Source organism: Myodes glareolus, chromosome 5, assembly GCF_982192425.1.
Source record: "Myodes glareolus chromosome 5, mMyoGla1.1, whole genome shotgun sequence".
NCBI classification, from domain to species: domain Eukaryota; kingdom Metazoa; phylum Chordata; class Mammalia; order Rodentia; family Cricetidae; genus Myodes; species Myodes glareolus.
In genome coordinates, this window is record NC_142030.1 from 56,811,786 (window position 1) to 56,833,834 (window position 22,049).

Sequence of the window (22,049 nt, forward strand, 5' to 3'; positions counted from 1 at the left end):
AAGATCACCAGGTTGTTAGGCCACACCCACTCCAGCCTTCAGGGCGAACGGGCATTAGTCAATTTCTTCCCTTGAAGAAAAAATAGCCTGCATGTTTTTAAATTCTGGTTTTCCTAATTCTTTCTGTAATTGTGCCTCCTACACATGGACAATGAATTGGAAAAGGCTTTATTATTCTGTTTTTCAACTTTGGACAAATCCTACTGTGCTCCTTCGCCCTGCCTGTTGACAGTACCTAGGATGATGTTCAAAATAGCTCCTATCATTCACCAAAGTGCACCATCCCATCCAAAGTTAGTGGTCCATTCCCCTGCTCTTCTCCACTCTCATTACCATCGTTTCTCTTCCGGGTCTTCCTTTCCTCTGTCCACTGGAGAACTGAGCGGTTGAGGAAGTGAGCTACATTCTGAGCATTTGAGGAAGTGAACTACAATCCCTGAGTGTTTAAGGAAGTGAGCTACCTTCATTGAACGTTTGAGGAAATGAGCTACATTCATTGAGCCTTTTAGGAAGTGAAGTTACATTCATTTCCTGCTCTGAAAAGAGCAACTTTAAAAAGAAAGGTTTATTTGGCTGCAATGTAGGTTGCAGTTTATCATTGTGGGGAAGTCACGACAGGAACTTGAAGGAACCAGTCACTTGGCAGTCAAGAGCAGAGAGAAAGCCAGGCAGTGGTGGCACGTCTTTAATCCCAGCACTCGGGAGGCAGAAGCAGTGGATCTCTGTGAGTTCGAGGCTAACCTGGTCCACAAAGTGAGTTCCAGGACAGCCAGGGCTGTTACACAGAGAAACACTGACTCCAAAAATCAAAGGAGAGGAGTGGATAGAAGGAGGGAACACAGAGAAAATGAATGCATGCATGTCTAACTACTCAGCTAACCTGATGTGGGATTACCCTCTATATGCTGTGAATACCATTGGTGAATAAAGAAACTGCTTTGGCCTGTTAATAGGGCAGAACTTAGGTAGGCAGGGGTGGGGGAGTGAGCGGGGGAACTAAACTGAATGCTGGGAGAAAGAAGGGCAGAGTCAGAAAGAAGCCATGTAGCCCCGCCAGAGCCAGATGCTGGGAACTTTATCTGGTAAGCCACAGCCACGTGGTGATACACAGAATATAGAAATGGGTTAAATTAATATATAAGTGTTAGCCAATAAGAAGCTAGAGCTAATGGGCCAAGCAGTGTTTTAAATAATATAGTTTCTGTGTGATTATTTCAGGGCTGAGCAATTGGGAACCAACACGTAGCCTGACACAATACTCACCTCTCTTTCTTTCTTTCTTTCTTTCTTTTTTTTTTTTTGAGACAGCAGTTCTCTGTGTAACTTTGGAGCCTGTCCATAGACCAGGTTGGCCTCAAACAGATCCACCTGCCTCTGCCTCCCGAGTGCTGGGATAAAAGGCATGCACCACCACCTCCCAGCTACCTTCTCTACTGTTATACACTTCAGAACCCTACCACAGGGAACGGTGCTGCCCACAGTGGACTGGGTCTTCCCATATCAATTAGCATTAGACAGTTTCCTTCACATCCATGCCCACAGACTGACCTGACCCAGACAATCCCTACTGAGACTCTTCCTAGGGAATTCTAGATGTATCAAGTTGGCAATCAAACCAACCATCACAAAAGAGATGACAAGAAACAGAGTCAAGTGCTTGGGCAGGTGACAATTTGTTCGGGAAGCCCCCAAAGACCTCTGCATTACACAGAGGTTAGACAACAGTTGATCCACATAGATGGGTGGCATATGCAACACTTCCTTCTTTCCTAACCCCAGGGGCAAATTCAAGATGGAACTCTATCTTTAGAGGCCTCTAGAAACACATCAGTCTCTGTGTTCATAATAGTCCAATCCCTCCCAAGCATTTCTGGCTGCCTGCTGGGCACTTGGGGGTCTGCGTTCCTGCTGTTTAGTGGGTCACTAGCCAGGAAGGTCAGACCCCAGCCTCCTCCTCCTCCTGCACAGGCAGGCAATTATTGAACAAGTCTTTATGTCTCTCATTTGGATTGGGGATAAACCTCTGTTTTGCTTCCCCAGATAGCCCCCATTTCCTTTTCCATATCTGTGAATACAGGCTTGAGATGGGTTAAAAAAGGAGGAGGAGGGAAAGGAGGAGGGAGAGGAGGAGGGAGAAAGGAAAGAGGAGCCAAGCTGTCTCTAAAGGATGCCTACTCTTTCTTCCCAGCAGCAGCCTCCAGCCCAGCTCAGCTCCTAACCCAGCCCTGGACCACAGAGCCAGTGCTAGCCTCCATCCTGGCCCCATCCTCCACATCCCAGAGAGCCTCGCAGCTGCACAATAAAACACCACACACTCCAAGAAGTGCCAACATCTTATTTATTATTTTCTGTTCCATTTGTTTGCTGTCCACGGCAAGTGAAAAAATAATTTAAACCAATTATATGTACAGAGGCTTGGTTACTCTTCCCAAGAACTTCCAGAAAGACCACAGCCTCTTAGCTAGCAAAGAAGGGTTCACCTTGAATGTCCGTACAAAACTCCACCTAGAAAAGTCTCGTGTGTAGAAAGGCTGTCTTTATTACAAGTATCACATTTTGGGGACAGGAGGGGAGGCCAGAGTGGGAGGCGGGGGACAGTGTGCAGGGTAGGGCTCCACACACATCAGCCCAGCAATCGGTCACCCTGGGTGGGGCAGCCGCAGTTGCGGAGGTTCAGGTGATCTGCAGTGGGGTCTCCAACATCTCCATGAGGAAGGTGTCAATGGGGGTGTCCCCAATGAGCTTGAAGAAGAAGAGGTGCTCCAGGCATTTCAAGCCGATGGAGCGCAGAGCCGGAAGGCGCAGCAACAGCTTGGCAAACCTGAAGAGAAGCCAAGGAGCATTGTGACTAGGGAATGAATGGCAAGAGGCACCTGAACCTGGCTGTGGTGGTAGAGACTGGATGACGGGTCTCCACCAAGCTGCCGTAGAAATGTCTAGAAGCAGAGATAAGGAGTTAGAGGATTGCAACCCAAAGGACTTCTAAGAACTTCGGAAACCAGCTAGAGGGCTGGTTCGTGTTAAAGGAAGGATCCCACAGCATGTTGGCAGTCTTGAGTTCTATGACATGTTTCAGGACAGCCCTCACACCACATCGATCATGGAACTGCAAGGCTGACGTTGCCTGCCTTGCCAGCCATTTCCCTGCATTCCTTGGAGTCTTCCAAGACGAGTGTGAGCCCTTGGAACCGGGCATGGCACAAGATGTGTGCTGTTCTTGGGACAGTTATTACCACTAGATGGAACACATGTTCGGACATGCCACATACCAGGCGTGACCACAGACCCTACCCTGCTCCCAGGAGACCTCGCTTTTCCTCACAGTCTAGATGGTTTTAGGCTGTGTGATCTCGATCTTGCTTCCAAAACCATGTTTGAGCTTTCAATTGACCAATCACACTACTAATTATATGACCAGCTTCCTCCTCTGAGCTTTAGCCAGTCTGTTTGGGATATATATATATATATATTTATCATACATTGATCTCACATGCTCACACACCCGAGATCCACATATGTGCTAGTTCCACTACCCTCACACATGCACACGACCCTTACATCCACTCTCACCCCCCCCACACACATTGTGTTTTGAGTGTGAAATGTCTCCCATAGGCTCATGTATTTAACCTTTAACCTGTTGGTCCCTAACTGGCAGCGCTATGTAGAAAGGTTGTAGAACTTTTAGGACGGGGAGCCTCACTACAAGAAATGGGTCACGGGGGGGAGGGGTGGGTAAGAGGGGGCGCAGAGCCTGGCCCCGTTTCATGTTTGCTCTCTGGGTCCTGAGTGTGGCACAATGTGACCAGCTGCCTCCTGCTCCTGCCACCAGGCTTCTCTGCCTACCTTGTCCACTCCACCGTGATAGACAGTATCTCTCAGGAACTGTAAGCCAAGAGAAGTCCTTTTCCCCAAGTTGCTTTTGCCAGAGCATTTTATCGCAGCAACAAGAAAGACACCCCCAACATGGACTTGCGCATGTCCTGACTTACACGTGCATATTTACACACATACACGTGCATACACACATTGCATAGGCATAAGCACACTCGGGCTGCCATGCATGCACAATCTCACATACGTGTGTGTGCATACATCCTTCCTCTCTCATGCACACATGTTTTAACATTTGTCCATACATTCTATAATGGGGATATTTACTGTGAGTCCAGGGAAGGGCGGAAGTGGCACGGGAAGAGCTCGGGTGGCATCTGCACCATTCATTTTGTCCCTTGATTCGAAACATTCTTTGATTGGATTATGTGACTTGGATGTTTCATTTCAAGGGAAAGTTTTGGAGTTTTAGTGTTCCTTTGAAATGTGCATACTTCTATATCCATGTCACATGATATTTAAAACCACAGCACCGAGGCTGAGAAAATAGTTCTACCAGTAAACCACTTGCCGTACAAGCTCAAAGACCTGAGTTTGCTACCCAGTACTCACATAAAAAAGGACTCTGTCTCAAAAACTAAAAAGATCGGCTTCTGGCTTCTACATGCACATGTGTGCACATCTGGATACAAAGACACACCTATATGAACATACACCCAAATAAGACAAAAATAATCAATATAAGAAAAACAAATTGACGCCATCTGAAAAACATCAGGGAAGGCAGGGATCACTCTTGGCTACATGAAAAAAAATTCAAGATATAGCCACTGTTGATTCAAACTTCGGAACTCTTGATGATACAATGCCACGTCCCCTGCAGCAAAGGGAAAGTGTGTCAGGAAGGAGGCTGCCCTCCTACTCAACTTCTCTGACAAAGAGCTTGCCTTTGTAGTGCAAGGCTAGACTATTAGGCCTGGCATCCTGTAGGGCTGTCATTATTCTCCCAGTCACTGGGAACTAAGGCCCGAGCTCATGGAATGCACCCATGCATCAACAGATGCAGCCACTGCATCCTGGCTGGTGTGTCGGCAGCAAGGTAGCCTATGAAGGTGCTTCTTGCGTGTGCAGGATGTGTGTAAGTTCTGCTGCACTCTGCTTCCCGAAGACCTTGAGCCCCTTGAGGTGCACTGCTCAATCCTGTCCACAAAGTGGCAGCACTCCACCACGGTGACAAGTGCCCTGGCCGGGAAGTGCCAGCATGCAAGTCAGAAGTCAGAGGTGACCAGCCTGTGTAAGGTCAGTTACCTGCCTCCCAAGCCAAGGGACTCTCCTTGTGCACCTGCCAAACCACCTATGAGCTCAGACAGATGTAATCCCTTGTTCAAGGTACGCTGGGCAAGCCCAGGACACACAGGGGACACAGCCTCTAACCCTTTCCCGAACTTCTCTCTTAGCATGCAGAATAGTGGTTCTCAACCTGCTGGTCACAACCCCTACATATCTGATAATTACATTATGATTCATAACCGTAGCAATGAAATAATTTCATGCTTGAGGGATCACACAACATAAAGAACTACCGTTAAAGGTTCACAGCATTAGGAAGGTTGAGAACCACTGGCCCAAAGGTAGCCAGGCCCTTGGCTAAAATTTTAGAACACCAGTTCTAAAATTTTAAAAGTGATATCTAGAAACAACTTAGATGCCAGTCACAGGGCAATGACTAAGCAACTGAAAATATAATCACATTGAAAAATTATGACAAAACTATGGAAAGTATTTTTTCCTTTCAATAATCTGATAAAAATCCCTAGAATGGCCAAAGGAGGAAACCAAGGTGATGAAAGACACAATCTCACATCTGCAGATAAAACTTCTATGCACGGACACATGGAACCACACGGACACTGGGACAAAGCAAACCCAGAATATTTACAATAGATTTTTATTACCTGATTCTAACAACTATTTCCTCTAATGAAGCAGACATTGCTGTTTTAATTGGGAAGAAAGAGAATCAGGTTATTCTGGGATGTGCTTTTGTTCTTAATGATTAATAGCAGGACCCAGAATTAGTTCCAGAAAAAGAACAGCTTGGAGAACAGCAGGTCTAGTAGTGCCTGGGCCTGGAAGCTTTGGTGTGTGTTGGGGGTGTACACTTAATCCTAAAGACAAAACTAATGCAGTCTCATGCAGTCTTCTGTTTCGTTTGTTTTCTATGAGAAGAGGATCACAGTTTCCCGTTTTAATCATTAGCAGAAAGGGAAAATTCTCTGCTTACCATGCTTTGTAGGAAACTTTTAAAAGGTTTGCTTAGACCGAATAATAATTCTCCAGACAATGGAGCAAGGTCACATAGGGTGGATACCCGGGACCAGCGGCTCTCGGAGTCTGTCCTCTGTACTGCATGACAGTCGCCGTGGGGTAGAGACTGTGAGAGCAATGCTGTTGCTTCACAGAGACGTGGGTTCGTATCCCACCTCCACTAGAGACCAGTTTTGTGATTTCAATTAAGTGATATGTCCTTTCTGAGTCTGTTACTTGGTAGAAAGGAGACCACATTCTCATATCAACCCATTTCTTTCCTTGTTCATCTAATATTTAAGGATATGTATAGAGTCCCCCTCACCATCTGAGGAAGACATGTCCCGATGCCCTGGGTGCATTCCTGAAACTGAAGACACAACCAAGCACATACACAGATAGACACAGAAAATGTGCATATATATATATATATATATATATATATATATATATAGCAATGAAAAATTAAACTTATAAATTAGAAACAGTAAGAGATAAACAACAGAAACAAATTATAACCATAATTCAAAGTATCACATTGTAACAAAAACAAAAAAAGTCATGAATTCACTTCTAGAACTTCCCATTTAATGTTTTCAAACTCTGACTGCTGGTAATGAAACAGCGAAAAGCAAACCCACAGGCAAATGGGACAAGATGCTGTTCTAGCTACACCCACTGCTTTAAGCACTCTAACACTAGGTTGTGAGTGGCGATATGGATAGACAAGACCTTAACCGCTCATGAGCCTTTATTTCATTGTGCTGATGTAAGCACAGTCGGTCTGCAGAGCCCCTGCAGCACGGGAGGCGCTCAGTCAATGGGGTGAGAAGTTGCCTGGCCGTTAACATGGTCATTCTCTTATCACTCGCTCACCTGCCGGGTTGTTCCGGATACTTCTGCTTGGTGTAGGCCTCAAGCGTGGCATAAACCTTCTCTCGAAGAGTCTCCACCTCAGAGGGGTTGGACAAACCCTTGGCATCTGCGGAGATCAATGGGTTTAACTTCTGGTTAAGGCCTCAGCCGGACACTCCTCCAGACAGACAGTGTCCCTGTTGTACTGGCCACCTCCCCTAGCGTTAGGAGAGACACATGAACTCAAGCATGGGGACAGCTGGGAAGGAGGCAGATCACCTGTGATGGACAGCTGTCCTTTCTGGGCATAATCTCCCTAACGACCGCTCAGCTTTATGGATTTTCAACTGTTAATAGTGAAATGAACCCTCTGCCGGAAAGTGACGTTTGCTTCCTATATGTTGTGTGTGACTGTGTGGCAAGATGGGATATTAACATTAAACCCATACATGGCCTGCGGCAGAGTTAGCCTAATCCTGGAGCTAAAGGATGCCCATGTGTCACATGCTACTTCAGAAGACTGGACACACACAGTAACATTTGATGAAGTTGGTCACTGCCTCCTCTTGAAGGACTTTGCATCTGAACCTTCAGGATGCCACTTCCGTCCCAGGGACCACACACTAAGCTCCTTCGACAGTTATTTCTCCCACCAGCTTGTGAGATTCTCAGTCTTCAGCCTTTTGCTCTGCAGTCTTTGCTCACAACTGATCTCTCCTCAGGTTTGTGGCTGCCTTCCAGTGCAGCCAGAGGTAGGCAGCTTTTATACATACATACACACATACACGCATACATACACACATACACGCATACATACACACATGCATACATACATACATACACACACACATACAACACACACACACATACATACATACATCTTTGGTCCTGACTTCCTTATGAAGCCTTTTCGCTGAGGTGTCTACTGTCCATCTCCAAGTTCATTGTCCAAAGACAAAATCCTGGTTCCAACCCACTCACCCTTAGAACTTGCTTCCCCTGGAGTTTTACCCGTGTCACATGAATGGAAACCCCATTTCTACAGTTGTTCTGGGAAATGAAACACCCCTGGGACACATTTGACTTCTGCCTTTCCTCCGCACCCTACGTCTAATCCACCAGTAGATCCCAGAGACTTTACCTAGAGATATACCCAGACTCTGACCACGATTTACCAGCTCCTTCTCTTTCTCAGTGAGTCGCTATATTTCTCATCTTCTCCAGCTGCCCCCCACACACACACACCCACAGCTAATGAAACTCCACACTCAGTTAAAATGCTCTCAGGATGGCTCTGGAGAGGGAAGTGGTAAAGAGGAGGCTCTCCACTCTGATGGGTTCTGGGCTCCAGCTGCTCTGTCTCAACAGAGCTTGGAAGTACGGCGGTGGGGGTGGGTAATAACATCAGAGTCCTGGAGGTTGACCTTGAGGAATGGAACGTCACACACACACACACACACACACACACACACACACACACACACACGGGCTGTGGCCGGGGTCACACAGAAATCACCTGGGTTGAAGAGCACAATAGCCCGCAGGCACCCAAGCTCCGACTTATCCATCTGCATGTCTTTCATCTTGGAAACCAGCTCTGTGAGGACTCTGTGCACGAGAAGCAAAAGCAGGGAAAGAGGGAAGCATGAGTTCCAGGCCAAGGACCAACAAAACGAATCCCCACTGCTCATGATGGACCTGCTCAGGTTCTAGACACCGCTGAAGGTATGGTATTGGGGTGCAGGGATGAAGGCGATGGGGCCCCTCATCCTAAGGAACATACAGTGTGGTGGACTACCAGTTTCATGGAAAAGTTCAATAAATGAATGAGTTTAAGAGTTCTCTAGGCAGGAAGCAATAACCTCCCAGCAGGGAACAGAAAGGCATCTCAGATGAGTTGGAAACGCAGCAGGAAAAGCCAGCCCACAACACTGCACATGTAAAGGAACCCAACCCGCAGAAGGCAGCAGGGGTCAAAGGGCAAGTATGCCTAGTACTCATTAACGTGCTTGAGTGCATCAAGGGAAAAGACGGGGAAGAGACAGACTATAAGGTGAGGAGGTATGTCTCCCAAAGAGACCGCTTATGGGGGGAGCGCCTGGATCCTGGAACTCAACTGACTATTTTCAGCTTTCACTTTCTCTTTACCAGAAGCCCATTCTTTCAGCTTCAAGTCACCAAACTACTTATTACTTTATTTATTAATTATTTACTTTACATTATATGTACTTTACATTGTATTTATATTACTCTTTACTTTTTAAAAAATGCCCTTTAGTACATTTAAGGGAGAGAGTCTCTGCCATCCATGGAATCACTTTGTGCCTGAGCTTGCTTCTGCTGTAGCCTAGAGATCTGGGGCCCAGAGAGAAAGAGTCCAGAAAAAAAAAGTAATAGCCCAACATAGCTATATGCACCCTAGACCCTTTCTCCATCCCTGGCCCCTGGGACGTGTTGTACCCTTCCCCACCTGTGGCTTACCAGCTGATGTCAATGGTCCACCCAAGTCAAAAGCATGAGTGTAGCGGGCCCTTCCGTCCGTCAGGCAATGATGCTAGCTCTGTTTTATTACAATCACCTTTGCCCAAAGCCCTCTCTCAATCTCCAGATTTATATTTTCGTGTGCTTAATCATCTCTGGAAACTGGGCTCCCCTCTATAATTCCAGCATTCAGGAGGCTGAAGCAGGAGGATTATCACAAGCTTAAGCCCAGTCTGAGCTATAGAACGAGACACTGTCTCAGTACAAAAAAAAATGGTTTTGATATAGTCATATGCACCTGTTTGGCCTGCCTACTGTACATCAGCATTACATAGAAGGAGAGGAAGAAAGAAGAAAAAGAGAGAGAGAAGTGTGTGTATATGCAATGCGCATATACACACTGTGCGCAAATACTGGAAACGGAAGGGAATCACAACCTGTCAAAGATGGAGCCAACACCAGCACTGTGAGCACTGCTCCTGTGGACATGGAGGCCTGTGGCCAGCAGGATGCCATCTTGGACAGATACCGAGCGGTGGGAGAAGGAGGCAATCAGCAATTCATTCCACCCTGCAAGCGTAGAGAGGAGACCTTGTGGGGAAATCAATCACATGCCTGCCTGGTCGGTAGTCAGCAACGCGTGGATTATCATCCCATGGAATGAAAGCAGCACTGAAAATCCTGGGAGAGGGAGGCTAAGACGCAGCTCAGGGTGACACATGTAATTAGTGACAAAAGAAAGGCCAGGGCTTGCGTTTCCTGACTTCGCGGCTCCGCACAAACCCCTGCAGCTTCTTAGATGCAGACTAGAGTGACAGCCTGAGAACAGGGACTCTTTTTGTCACCGTTGCCAACAAACATGAATTGAAGCTCTGCCAGACAATAGTCACTGCTAGCTGAATGACGGAGACAGTGACTGTACCTCATCGTCTCCGTCCCAGGACCTGACAACCTAGTTGTGTTTCTGTGGTGTCATCTATAGCAACAGCACAGCATGTCGCTTCCAGGGGACGCTCAGCGGTCGCTCATCATCTAACAGGGATGCGTGAGTGGACTGGTTCCCAATGCTCCGCCGATCCTCATGAGATCTCCCTGATGGCTCAGTGACAATGAGGAGCTACGGCAGATGTCAACAGACTGCAGTGTCTCAGATACGGGCGACAAGCTTGCAGCACGGAGATGCTTAAAGTGGAGGAAGTCTTGAGCCCCAGGTAACAGGCCTAAGCAGAAATGTCTAGCTTGCTCTCTCTCTCTCTCCCTCTCTGGATGTGTGTATGTGTGTGTGTGCATATGTGTGTGTGTCTGTGTGTGTGCACATGCGTGTGTGCACGTGTGGAGGCCAAAGGAAGACACTTAGCATTGCTACTCCATCCCTCTTCTCCCTTATTCTCAAGACACAGGGCCCCTGGGTGAACCCACAGTTTGCTGTTTTTCAGCTAAGCTGGCTGGGCAGCAAGCCCTCGAAATTCTCCCATCTCTGTGACACCCCTAACCCCCAGAGCTTGGGTGACAGGCACATGCAACCTCAGTCAATGTCCCTCTTCACACATGTGTGGGGAGCCTGCCTCGGTTCCTTATGATTGTACAGCATGCGCTTTTACCCACCATACGTGCCATCTCCCCAAGTCCCCCAAATCTCTGGCTTTCTTACTTCACCTGTGAAGTGGAAATATCTCCACTTGCCAGTCTTATATCTGGAAGATGGGCTTCAAATTATCTTCAATAAAGCTACTTATAAATCTTTGAAGTTAAATGTAAAGCATAAAACTACAGAAATTTTTGCATGGAGGAAAAGCCCTACTCTCCCATGAATGAGGTTTCATTTGGGAACGGAAGTCCCACGGGAGGACCATTTAAATTTACAGATCTGCAGAGGACATAAAAGGAGGGCTGGACACAGTGGCACACACCTTTAATCTCAGTGCTTGAGAGGCAGAGGTAGGCGGATCTCTGTGAGTCCAGCCTGGTCTCCAGTAATGAGATCAAGAGAAACAGTTGTGAGCTGCTCCTTTTCGGGTTCCACGGATCATTTCAAAAGAGTAGCCCTGGGGATTGTCTCAGGGCAAGATGAACCCCAATGTCTTACCTGCTCGGAGCAGAATGACCTGGTCCTCCAAGGTGAGATCTGAGAAGTGGGGGATGCGTTTGGCCCACTCAACAAGGGTGAAAAGCTGCTTGTCGGCAGCATGGCATATGTTAGTAACAGGATCATTTGTCTGAAAAAGGAACAGGTTTCTGTGAGGTCCTGGGACTCTAAATACCCAGCCAGGAAAGGGAGGCTGGATGGGATCTGACAACATACCGAGTTCTCCATGTTCGTGTCACCGTAGGATTCTGTCTTTGGTTCCACAGCAAGTTCAGCTTCTAGAATCCTCTCCACAGGCATGTCTTCGTGGCCACTGTTGGCACATTCTGCCTCATTCTCAGCTCGCTCTCGGCTCCTCTGCCTTTCTTCTTGCACAGCTGGCATGTGGCAAGAGTGACAGAGGTTACAGAGTGCCAAGGACCAGTGTGGGACAGTTACCAATCTAAAGTTTCTCCTGTATTAAATGAGACTCATCATGGAATTGAACCAGGGACGCTGTAATATTGACAGATGGAATGAAGCCAGCAAAGCTGTTTCCTAGCAAGGGTAGGGATGGGTCTTTAGTCAAATCGTTTCCATTGCGTTACGACAATCTCCCTGTCTTAGCTTCCTTAAGCTCCAATTCCACCCTTCTTCGAAGGAGCCACCATCTCCTTGCTACCACCACTGTGTCCATCATCCTTCCTATTCTGCTGCCTCTGGTGAGCTGTGAGCACTCAATGGTTAAGGAGCAAGCCCATTACTGCAAAACCTCCTCTTGTCAGAACCTATGCATCAGCCCTGGCATTCACGTCCCATTAGGTAGGCCCCCTTGTGCACCAGCTTGAACACAGCATCACCTGATCCGACTTGTCAGGGAAGATCTTCAGGGAGCCAGCTGTGGGGATTTAGTAAGTGAAGGGGGTGGAAGGGTGTCACCTAGAAGACATTTCAGAATGTGCACTGATTTCATGGGTGGGGGAGGGCACACAGGCAGAGGTGTAGGCTGGAGTTACTTCTGCGTTCCCCAAACTTGGGGTTTTCATTTAAGTTCATGCTAGCTCTCAGAATGCTTGGTCCACACATTAGGGTACAAGGCAGACCCCACACTGCCCTTCCAAGGTGAAGAGTTTCTGTTGGGTTCCTTCCTATCTACAAGGCTGCTGTTTCCAGCTTAGTCCCAGCAGCAACGAGCAGAATTCAATATTGGAAGATGGTTTGTATCCCCCAAAGGAACGAATTCTAATCTAACTTGGTTAAGCACCTTCCCAAGCAGCCTCTCCTTCAGATCTCTCCCTCACTGCTTCCTGCCCATAGGCCAAGGAGCCCTTATCCTCTGAGGATATGACGAGCTACATAGGCTATCTGAAGGACCGGATCTGCGGTGCTGCACGCTGAGACTCTCTTGTGAATAATGAGACGGATGCCTCAAGGCCAGAGAAGAGACCTAAAAACATAGCTGTATTATATGGCCCAGAGAAACAGGAAGGGGATAGGAAGAAAGGAGAAAAGGAAGAAAGGAGAGAGACAAGAAAACAAGGAAGAGAAAAGAAAGAATTGAAACATAACAGAGAGGAGAGAGAAGGCGAGAGAAAAGCAAACACGACTCAGAGCCAAAGACACCTCTGCCATGTGCGTGCAGATGCCCTCAGATCTGTCTGTCACTCAGCCTCCTCCTAAGCCGTGGTCTCCCTGTCCATGGGGCTGAAATTGCAGTGGTTGCCTGAGATGGATTTGTGGGGATTACCAAAGCAATGTAAAATTTCCCATAAAATATCTATTTCACCTTTCCCTGTGTCTCCCTGCCCTGGGAGCTTGTGTCTCTCCCACAATCTTCCTGCCTGGTCCCTTCCTCTCTCTCTGTTTCCCTTCCTTTTCTCATTGAGTCTTTGTTCAGTGACAGCCTGCGGGAACTATAGTGCTTATTTTTCTCTCAGTCAGATTTTCTGGCTGAAGTTAAATGCTCTTGCACATATTTTAAAGAAATCAATACATTCCTATTTGTCCTGATTTTTAAAAACAGAAACAAACGGAGTCAAGTTCTTTTTGTGATCGTCAATCAACTCTTCAAACAGTCTTGTAACACTCAAGGAAAAACCCTAAAGCTTCACAAAAAGCCTCGGCTTAGGGAAACTGGGTTCCACTTCTCATTTGCCATTAATAGGGTAAGAACTGGCTACTCTCTCCTCCCGTTAGTCCTATAAACCGCACTGCTATAGTTGAAGCAGCGCATCCTTATCAGAGGCTATGCTGTGTGACAGATGCCCTCAGCTTCTGCTACAGCGTGCATGGTGAGATCCCCAGGACACTAGCTCATCTGCAGCTCCACCCATCCATGTAGTTGACAGCTACTGTTTATTTTCAGGTTCTCCAGCAGTCAACATTAATGGAGGAGTTTCTGAATCAGAAGCTATATTTCATATTCAATACTTTATATAGGTTATTATATCTCATTTAGTCCCTTCCGATAACAGGAGCTGGATAACCTGTCTGAAATCAACAGCTAGGAAGTGCTGATGGCAGCCTAGGGACTCAGGCGGGCTAACTCCAGAGCCCACTTGAAGACTTTCCACACTGCCTCCAGGGTACCAGGGTGGCCCAAACTAGCAGGATAAAAGGGTGTCTATACCATATATAGCCTTGAAATGCCAAGGATTTTGTTTTTTATTTCTCTTAGTGAGATCTGAATGTTTTGGTGGGGAATGGCTTGACCCGGTCGTCATGTTCATCCTGGTGTCTCCCCTGAGGAAAGTCACAGAGGGGCAAGGATGGAAGCAGGGAGGCCGTTCGGGTTGCCATTTGGCTCTTGGGGTCTCTTCCTCATCTGCGAGCTGGTTCCTGTTGGTTGGGTGTTTCCGAAAGTTACCCTTTTCCTGTCACATTTCCTTGTTGGTGGCATTGCCTCTAAGCGTGGGCTTGGGGACCTGTTCCTTCATTGGTTCTTTCTGGCAGACTTCCTCAACCCCACAACAAGAGATGTAGAGGGAACCCACTCAGTGAGTCGCTCTACCTGCAAGAGGAGGCCATCCTTCCTGCACATCCACCAAGATTCCCCAGAAACAGCGGGCACCTGCACAAAGCCCTCTAGTTAATTAACTGCCCACTTCAATTCATTTGTGTTACTTAGCAGGAATGACTTTCGATCTTTTAAAGCAAGAACACCAACGAGGAAAGAGCACTTTCAGATTTGTTATGCTCTGACACAAGGAGAGCCCACTAACTCACCCTATAAATTAAAAGTTGAAACCACTTAAATGCCCAGTGACATTCTCCGGAACTGAGAAGGCCAGTTCGTCAGACCTGTAAATGCCAATAATCCACCAAGACTGAGGGATATGCCAACATGAAAGGATTATAGCTGACCGGGCTTATAAATCCTAGAGGGCAGCGACAAACCTGCCCTTTCCCCTTGAGTGAGACGAAGATTGGAGCAGGAAGCCAGCTCCACCTTGAAGGTCAGTCTGATGCTCCCTGGTGCCACAGAGAACAAGGCCTCTAACATCTCTGAGACCCGCTGCCCTCTTACTGAAAGGAAAACAGAGAGGGCCCGGTGTGGGTACCTGTCTTTGGGCTCCCAGAGGAGAGAGATGACAGAGGAAGAGATGTCTCCTGCCCTCTGAGCTCTGGAGGTAAGCCTTGAGAGTCGTGGCCCCTATGCTTAACCTCCACATCAAACCTCTCCCTCCCAGCATCCAGGGCAGCCCGGCTCTTCCTTGCACTTCTGTCTCCATAGCTCTCGGCTTGCAACCTGCTCTCCTGGAGTAGCGGGGAGCAGCGGGGCACCTCACCTTCCCTCTTCATGCCCATGACCAGGCACTTCTGGTAGCGGCAGTACTGGCAGCGGTTGCGCTGGCGCTTGTCGATGAGGCAATCTTTGTTGTCCCGACAGGTGTAGATGAGGTCTTTCCTTATGGTTCTTTTGAAGAAGCCTTTGCAGCCCTCGCAGCTGTACACACCGTAGTGTTTGCCTGGTTCCAAGAGAATATTCCATAGGCTCGGGTTTCTTACAGCAAAGAAACCCATGGCTACCCCCTAAGGAGACAGCTATAGCCCCTAAGCGCCAATAACGACTCCCAAAGAATGCACCACAGGACCCAAAGTTAGCATAAATACCATTTTTTTTTGTCCCAAACAGCGTCATTTAGAAAATGCCTGACCTCGGATTTTATTGACATTTATTTTATCAAAGCAACTCTTGGATTTGGATAAGGAAATGCCCCACCTCAGCTCAATATCAATATTTTAGTGTATATAACAAATAAAAAAGATTTTTTATTGTCATGTATTAGTATCCAGCAGGGTAAGAACCTTGGCTTAATTGATAGTTATCAAAATTGAAGCCCAAGGTCTCAGGAAACCCATTAAAACTTATTATCTTGTGCCATAAACTATGAACAATCCTGAGCTACGGCCTGTTGGTGCAAAAAAAAAAATGCTATAAAATTCTTACAACATAGCATCATACCCAACCTTGAGCAGAACGTACATTCCTGGTAAACAGGAATTTTGCTTCATCTAGAATAATTGGTTGCATGCTTCACTGTTTCTGGGACCTATAGCTATGCCAGGCAAGAATGGCTAATTTCTGTCAAGAGAGCTGCCTGCCACCCCTGTCTCCATACAGATACCATGAATCAATCACAGGGCTTGTGCTAAGACAGTGGTTCTCAACCTGTGGGTCACAACCCCTTTGAGAGGGGTCAAATGACTCTTTCAGGTGGGATATCAGATATCCTGTATATCAGGTACATTATCATTTATGACAGTAGCAAAATTACAGTCATAAAGGAGCAATGAAATAATTTTATAGCTAGGGGATCACCACACATGAGGAACTGTATTAAAGGGTCACAGCATTAAGAAAATTGAGCACCACTGCTTTAAGGGAAGTCTCTACGCTGTACCCTAGGCAGCTATGGTCACGTGGATGGAGTCACAGAACTTGAAATGTAGCGAAGCGGATCGTTTAAAACACTTTTAGGTCAGACTCCAGAATACAACACGTGGTTCCATGTAGCCACAGACCCAATTATCTAATTCAGTTTTATTTCTATTGATGCTAAAATGCATGGGAAATCCCTGCAAACTTGCAAATGTCACCTCATGCCCCCCAGAGCCTCCCTGTCAGTGGGGATCATCCTATGAGGTGCTGGCGAGAGACAGCCTGCCTGATAATCCGCTGTGTCGAATTCACTGGCTGTGCTCATTTTTGGAATTCACAGCAATGATAAACATGGGCCTTCATTTGGCCCCAGGTAACTTAATACTTTCATCTCTGGAATATTCAGCTTTGAGAAGCAGGGCCCTAATTTGACCATCGTATGATAGTCATCCCATGACTTCACTAACCACCTTCCATTAAAACAGCCGAAACAAAAGCAAAGTGCTTCACTGGGCTGTGACTGACATCATGTCATGGCAACAGTCAGGTCTTCATGATTTGAAAATGAGTTGTAAAGGCAAGCAAAGGCTGGTCATGAAGCCAAAGAAGTCTGAGGTACTGGTAGCTTTCAACACTATAGCCTGATGTAGTAACTGAGGAGATGGGGAAGCGTTCTGTCAGCCCTCATGGCCTGCTATAGACAGGCATGCTCTGTCTTCTCATTCTTTTAATAGGAGAAGACTGTGTAAGCCAGGCTCGCTTCAAACTCACGATCCCCCGCCTCACCACTGAGTGCTTGAGTGCTGGTGTTACAGGCAGGGACCCTGCACACATGTCATTCTCGTTCTCAAACTCAAATGTGGTTTTTTTTAAAAAAAAAGAAATAAATAAAAATAAAACTGATGGAGGAAGAAGTTGGAACAGAAAGAATGAAGAGGACGGGGAAAAAAAGCAATTTTGGTAAAATGGAAGAGGACAAGCCAGTGAAAACACAGTCATGTCATAAAGGCATGCTAGAAAAGAAACCTCTAGCATATTGTGAAAGGATGAAACCAAATAGGCTAAATATTTAAGAGTTTCTCTTTCACGGGGATATTATGGAAATTTTTTATTGGTTTTATAATTATGTATTTGGGACACTCGGTGATTATAAGAAATAATTTTTTAAAAGTTAAAGGAAATCTAGCATGGGATATTTGATCATCACTTAACATCTCAATCCCAAGCACGCATGCTAATGTGTTGCTCCAGAGAGTAGTCTCTGAAACATTTTCACCAAAGCTAATCTTTCAAGATAGAAAATGTGTTTTAGAATCATCAAGACTACAGGCTTTGGACCCCATGAACATAATCCATAGGCTAGCTTCCCCCCCGCCCAGCCTCCGCTGGACCACCATAAAGAATCTTTTCTTGTCACTGGGTGCTGTATACACGGAGCAGAGGAGGGAACCCTTCTCTGGAACTCCGTCTCAGGGGACCCATACCTGAGGATCTGTCCCCACAGATGGCACAGATGTGTTTCACCAGAGACCCGGGGCTGGTGGATGGGTAGTTCATGTTTCCAATCCCAGGCAGACCTGGTAAGGGTTTGATGTCCTCAGAGCTGCTGACACTGTTGACCACATTTAGCTGCAAGAGATGCAAGTGAAAACATAGACTAAGACAAAGGCAGGGCAAGCCAATCTCCCAGACCTCTTGCACTTAGCTCCATTTCAAGAAGTAACTTCCTAGTATAGATTTTCCCAGCTGCTCATCTGTGACATAAATGGAAAGCCATGGGACAGGTGCACAAGATGAAAGGAAACATGTCTAGAAGCTAAAGCGTAACCAGAGCAGCACAGCACACCTCTGCTGAGCTGTTGGTGCGTCTTCCCTTGACTCATGTGTTTCACTTGAGCTAAACTGTGCTGCACACACAGACGATGGCAGCTGTGCGATTTTAAATTTTTTATCAACTACTGACAGCAAATTCAGCAGTGCCCCAGGAGGAGCTATGGCCCTTGGGTAAGACATGCAGACGCTAAAAGCCAAGCCTTCTCCTCCTACCCTAAAATTCAAATCCTCACACTAATCAATCACCGGACATTTTCCAGGGCTCTGAGACAAAACCCAGTAAAAGTGCTTAGTTTGGGTTCAGGAAAAAAGTGAAAGGGAAGGCATGCTTGACTCATCTCTGTGAGCTGGCTGAAGATGCTAGCCCCAATATTTTGTCTCCGCAATGACTGGTAAGCCCCTCTTCCCTCCCCACAGCATGGAGCTGGTGCTTGTGGATGTCTTGAATAGCTCAGCTTGACTTTCCTGGTCCTCATTCCTTGTCAAAGTTGAACATTTCCTCCCCACTTATCCTGGGGCCCTTAAGGTGTCCAAGAAGTTGGAGCTCAGTGTCTGTCGTCATCAGAGAAAACAAGTTGAACCAATCTAGGGCAGTCAACCAGTCAGAAACAGTCTGTGGGGACCCAGCAGCATTCTCAACAGGGCAAAGAGAGACATATAGCCTACAAGGTCTGTCTGTCTCTTCATCCTCAAAAATGTTTGATAACCTCAAGGAGTCAGAATATGCACAATTATGAGCCCTATTACAGGGGCTCAGTCAGTAAAGTACTTCCTGTGTAAGTGTGGGAGCCTGAGCCAAAGCTATAGGGTTTTTGTTTTTTGTTTTGTTTTTTTTTTTTAAGTCAAAATATGGTGGCATGCACTCAGAAACCTAGGGCTTGGGAAGTGAAGACAAGGGGATCCCTGGAACTCTCTAGAGGGCTGACCTAGGCAAAGCAGCAGGTTCTGGGCCAGTGAAAGACCAGACTCAAAAGAAGAAAAGGAGGAAGAGGCTGAGGAGGAGGAGAGGAGAGGAGAAGGAAAGAAGAAAGCAAAAAACAGTAAGACAGATGTGAAGAACAGCTGAAGTTGTCCCCTGGCCTCCATAGGCAAGCTCACACATGTGTGTGTCTTCAAACACACACACACATACACAGAACGCACAGGCAACTGGAAGGAAGGAAGGTGGTGCAAGTCTGCATATGCGAATCTGCTAGAAACATCAGGAAAATATCTGAGGGCTGACATAGGGTCCACGGACTTCCTGTCATCTCCATGAAAGTTTAATTATGTTGTCTAACCATGTAGCTGAAAGTCCAAGTTGAACCAGAGGTGTGATTTCTCTTCTATTCTGGGACTTCGGTGTAGAAACAAAGGCTAGTAAAACATAGCCAATAATAGTGTCGTTAGGTTCCTTTTAAAACCACTAGCTTTTCAATTCACTAAGCAAATATTTATTGAGCATGGGAGACAGACAGAGGCTCTGGGTTAAAGGCTATGAATATTTTATTAATTTTTATGATGGATGAAAATGTAGGATGGAAGAATTCTTTCCCACTTTTTATGCGAGGTTAAAGCCAGGCTACCTGGAGGACACACCCAGTATTTCACCCTGCGTCTGTGTAGTGCAGACACGTTCTACACCTGGGAACTTCGAGAGAAAATGATGCCCATGGTTGGTGCCTGGAAGTTCTCACATAGTGGTGTGAGGATTGATCTCGCAGTCGGACTTTTACCACTTCCCTCACGACACGGATGTACCTTTACAGGTTTTAAAAAAAAAAATCACTAACGTGGGCACATTAAAAGCACCCGCCTTTAATCCCAGCACTGGAGAGACAGAGGCAGGTGGATCTCTTTGAGTTCAAGGCCAGTCTGGTCTACAGAAAAAGTTCTGGGACAGCCAGAATTACACAGAGAAACCCTGCCTCAAAAAAAAGACTCAGTGGTTAGGAGCACTAGCTTCTCTTCCAGAGGACCTGGGTTTAATTTGCTGCACCCACATGGCCGCTCACAATTGTCTGTAGCTCCAGTAGAAGGGGATCTGACGCCCTCACATAGACACACATGCAGGCAAAATGTCAGTGTACATAAAATAAAAATAAACCATTTTTTTTTTAAAAATTAAAAAGAAGAACCACTGGCGTGGTATGAATCAGGACACTGTGAACTCTAGCCAACAGCTTTTCCTAAGTGCCCCAAGGACCTGTCATTTAACACTTGGACCCATATAAATGGAAGCCGTTACATCAGATGAGTCCAAAGAGTGAGCCGTATGGCTGGTCACAGCTCTGTCCTCACATCGTCAGGTGGACAAGAAAGGATCAACATCTCAAGAAGACATCACTACCCCTCCGCCTCCCACCTCATCCCCCCTAGCTCTGCAGCTGCACCTTGCAGTAACCACAGGAGAGAAATCAATTCATTGACCATCTCTGGAAGCTAGGTCAATGCTAACTACTACTGAAAGTCCTCACGGCAACCCAGAGAGGCCTTCCTACTTTATTACATGTAGGGATGAGGGGGTATACACGTGTGAGCTATTCAGGGGTGTACGCCTGTGCGTATGCAGAGGCCAGAGAAAGATGTCGAGTGTCCGCTTCTATTATTCACCTTTATTCTTTTGAGACAGGGTCTCTTATTCTGTCTGGAGCTTGGCTGGTGGCAAGCATGTGCCAGCAATCTTCCTTCCTCCATCCCACACAAGGCTGGGATTACAGGCACATGGTCAACCATATCTAGGTTTGTATGTGGGTCCTGGGATTTGAACTCAGGTCCTCATGTTTGTACATCCTGTGCTCTTCTTACTCACCAAGCCATCTCTAGAGCCCCCTATTTCTTACAAGAAGACAATAGCCTTGCCATGGGTGTTTCTTTTGTATTCATTCAGCAACACTGTGGAGGTTCCGCCAGCAAGAAGATACAGGTACAGCCTCCAGGAATTGCCGAATAAAATTGGGTGGGATTGTTTTGGAAGGAAAGATTATGCTATGTGAGATCAGGGAACACTTCCTGAAGGTGACAGCCCTTGGGATAAAACCTGCCCCCAAATTGGTAACAGGTGGGTGGGCTGATGATGGTTAAGGTGAAGGCTTTGAATGAGGCCTGAAGGGAAACCCAAGAACCTGTGCAGCAACTGTGCCCACGGGGCAGATGTGGGTGGTAGATGAGATTGAGCAATGGGCAGGGACAGAGTCTTGGAGGCTCAGTGGCCTGTCTGGGGAGATGGAATTAGGGGCCACTAGAAATTTTGAGCAGAGGGATTATGGCTTTCAAACTCAGCCTCAGTGAAGCAGGGGGTGCAGTAGACAGAGGAAGGATGGGAAAAGGCATACTTAGGTACCTCCCCAAGGCTAATCACCTGGAGCTAGGTGCCCGGGCACCTGGATCCCAGGTCATTCATCATTCTTCCTCCACTGTATACATGGCTGGGGCTGGCAGGAGACATGGGGTCCTCACCTGCCCTTGCAGTTTCCTGTCCTTGCAGAAAGCCACGGAGGAGCAGGACAGTTTTACACATTCTCTCCCCGTTCTGAGTCAGCAGCTCTTCTCCCACTTCTCATGAGTTCCAATGGTGGTGGGACAAAGGGGTCAGGACAAGCGAGTTGATGTCCTCTCCTCCCTCCACTTTCTGACTGGCTTGGCATTTGTGTGGGCTGAGACAATGGTGCAGGGAATGGAAGGCAGCTGTTGTCAATACAGACCTATTAGCTGGTTGGCCCCAGAGTCCCTGAACCTTAGCTGTCTCATCCCATTAGAGGCAGCCCCACTGAAACGGGCACTTTAGAACTGAAATTCAGCAGGCGGTCTGAC

The 22,049-nt window shown here is 46.9% G+C and overlaps 1 protein-coding gene across 3 annotated transcripts in view; it reads right to left on the reverse strand.

Moving 5' to 3' along the window:
• Window positions 1–2,320: 2,320 nt before the first annotated feature.
• The window catches only part of Rxrg (retinoid X receptor gamma), a 41,367-nt gene continuing 21,638 nt past the window's right edge, over window positions 2,321–22,049 (reverse strand). For all 3 annotated transcript variants that reach the window (XM_087906318.1, XM_087906319.1, XM_087906320.1), the window contains 8 exons: window positions 17,909–18,053; window positions 15,331–15,510; window positions 11,780–11,940; window positions 11,564–11,693; window positions 9,915–10,047; window positions 8,513–8,604; window positions 7,018–7,123; window positions 2,321–2,821 (listed from right to left, as the gene is read on the reverse strand). In XM_087906318.1, coding sequence (XP_087762444.1) covers window positions 2,674–2,821; window positions 7,018–7,123; window positions 8,513–8,604; window positions 9,915–10,047; window positions 11,564–11,693; window positions 11,780–11,940; window positions 15,331–15,510; window positions 17,909–18,053 — 1,095 coding nt within the window. In that variant the 3' untranslated portion in view covers window positions 2,321–2,673. The remainder of the gene's footprint in view (window positions 2,822–7,017; window positions 7,124–8,512; window positions 8,605–9,914; window positions 10,048–11,563; window positions 11,694–11,779; window positions 11,941–15,330; window positions 15,511–17,908; window positions 18,054–22,049) is intronic.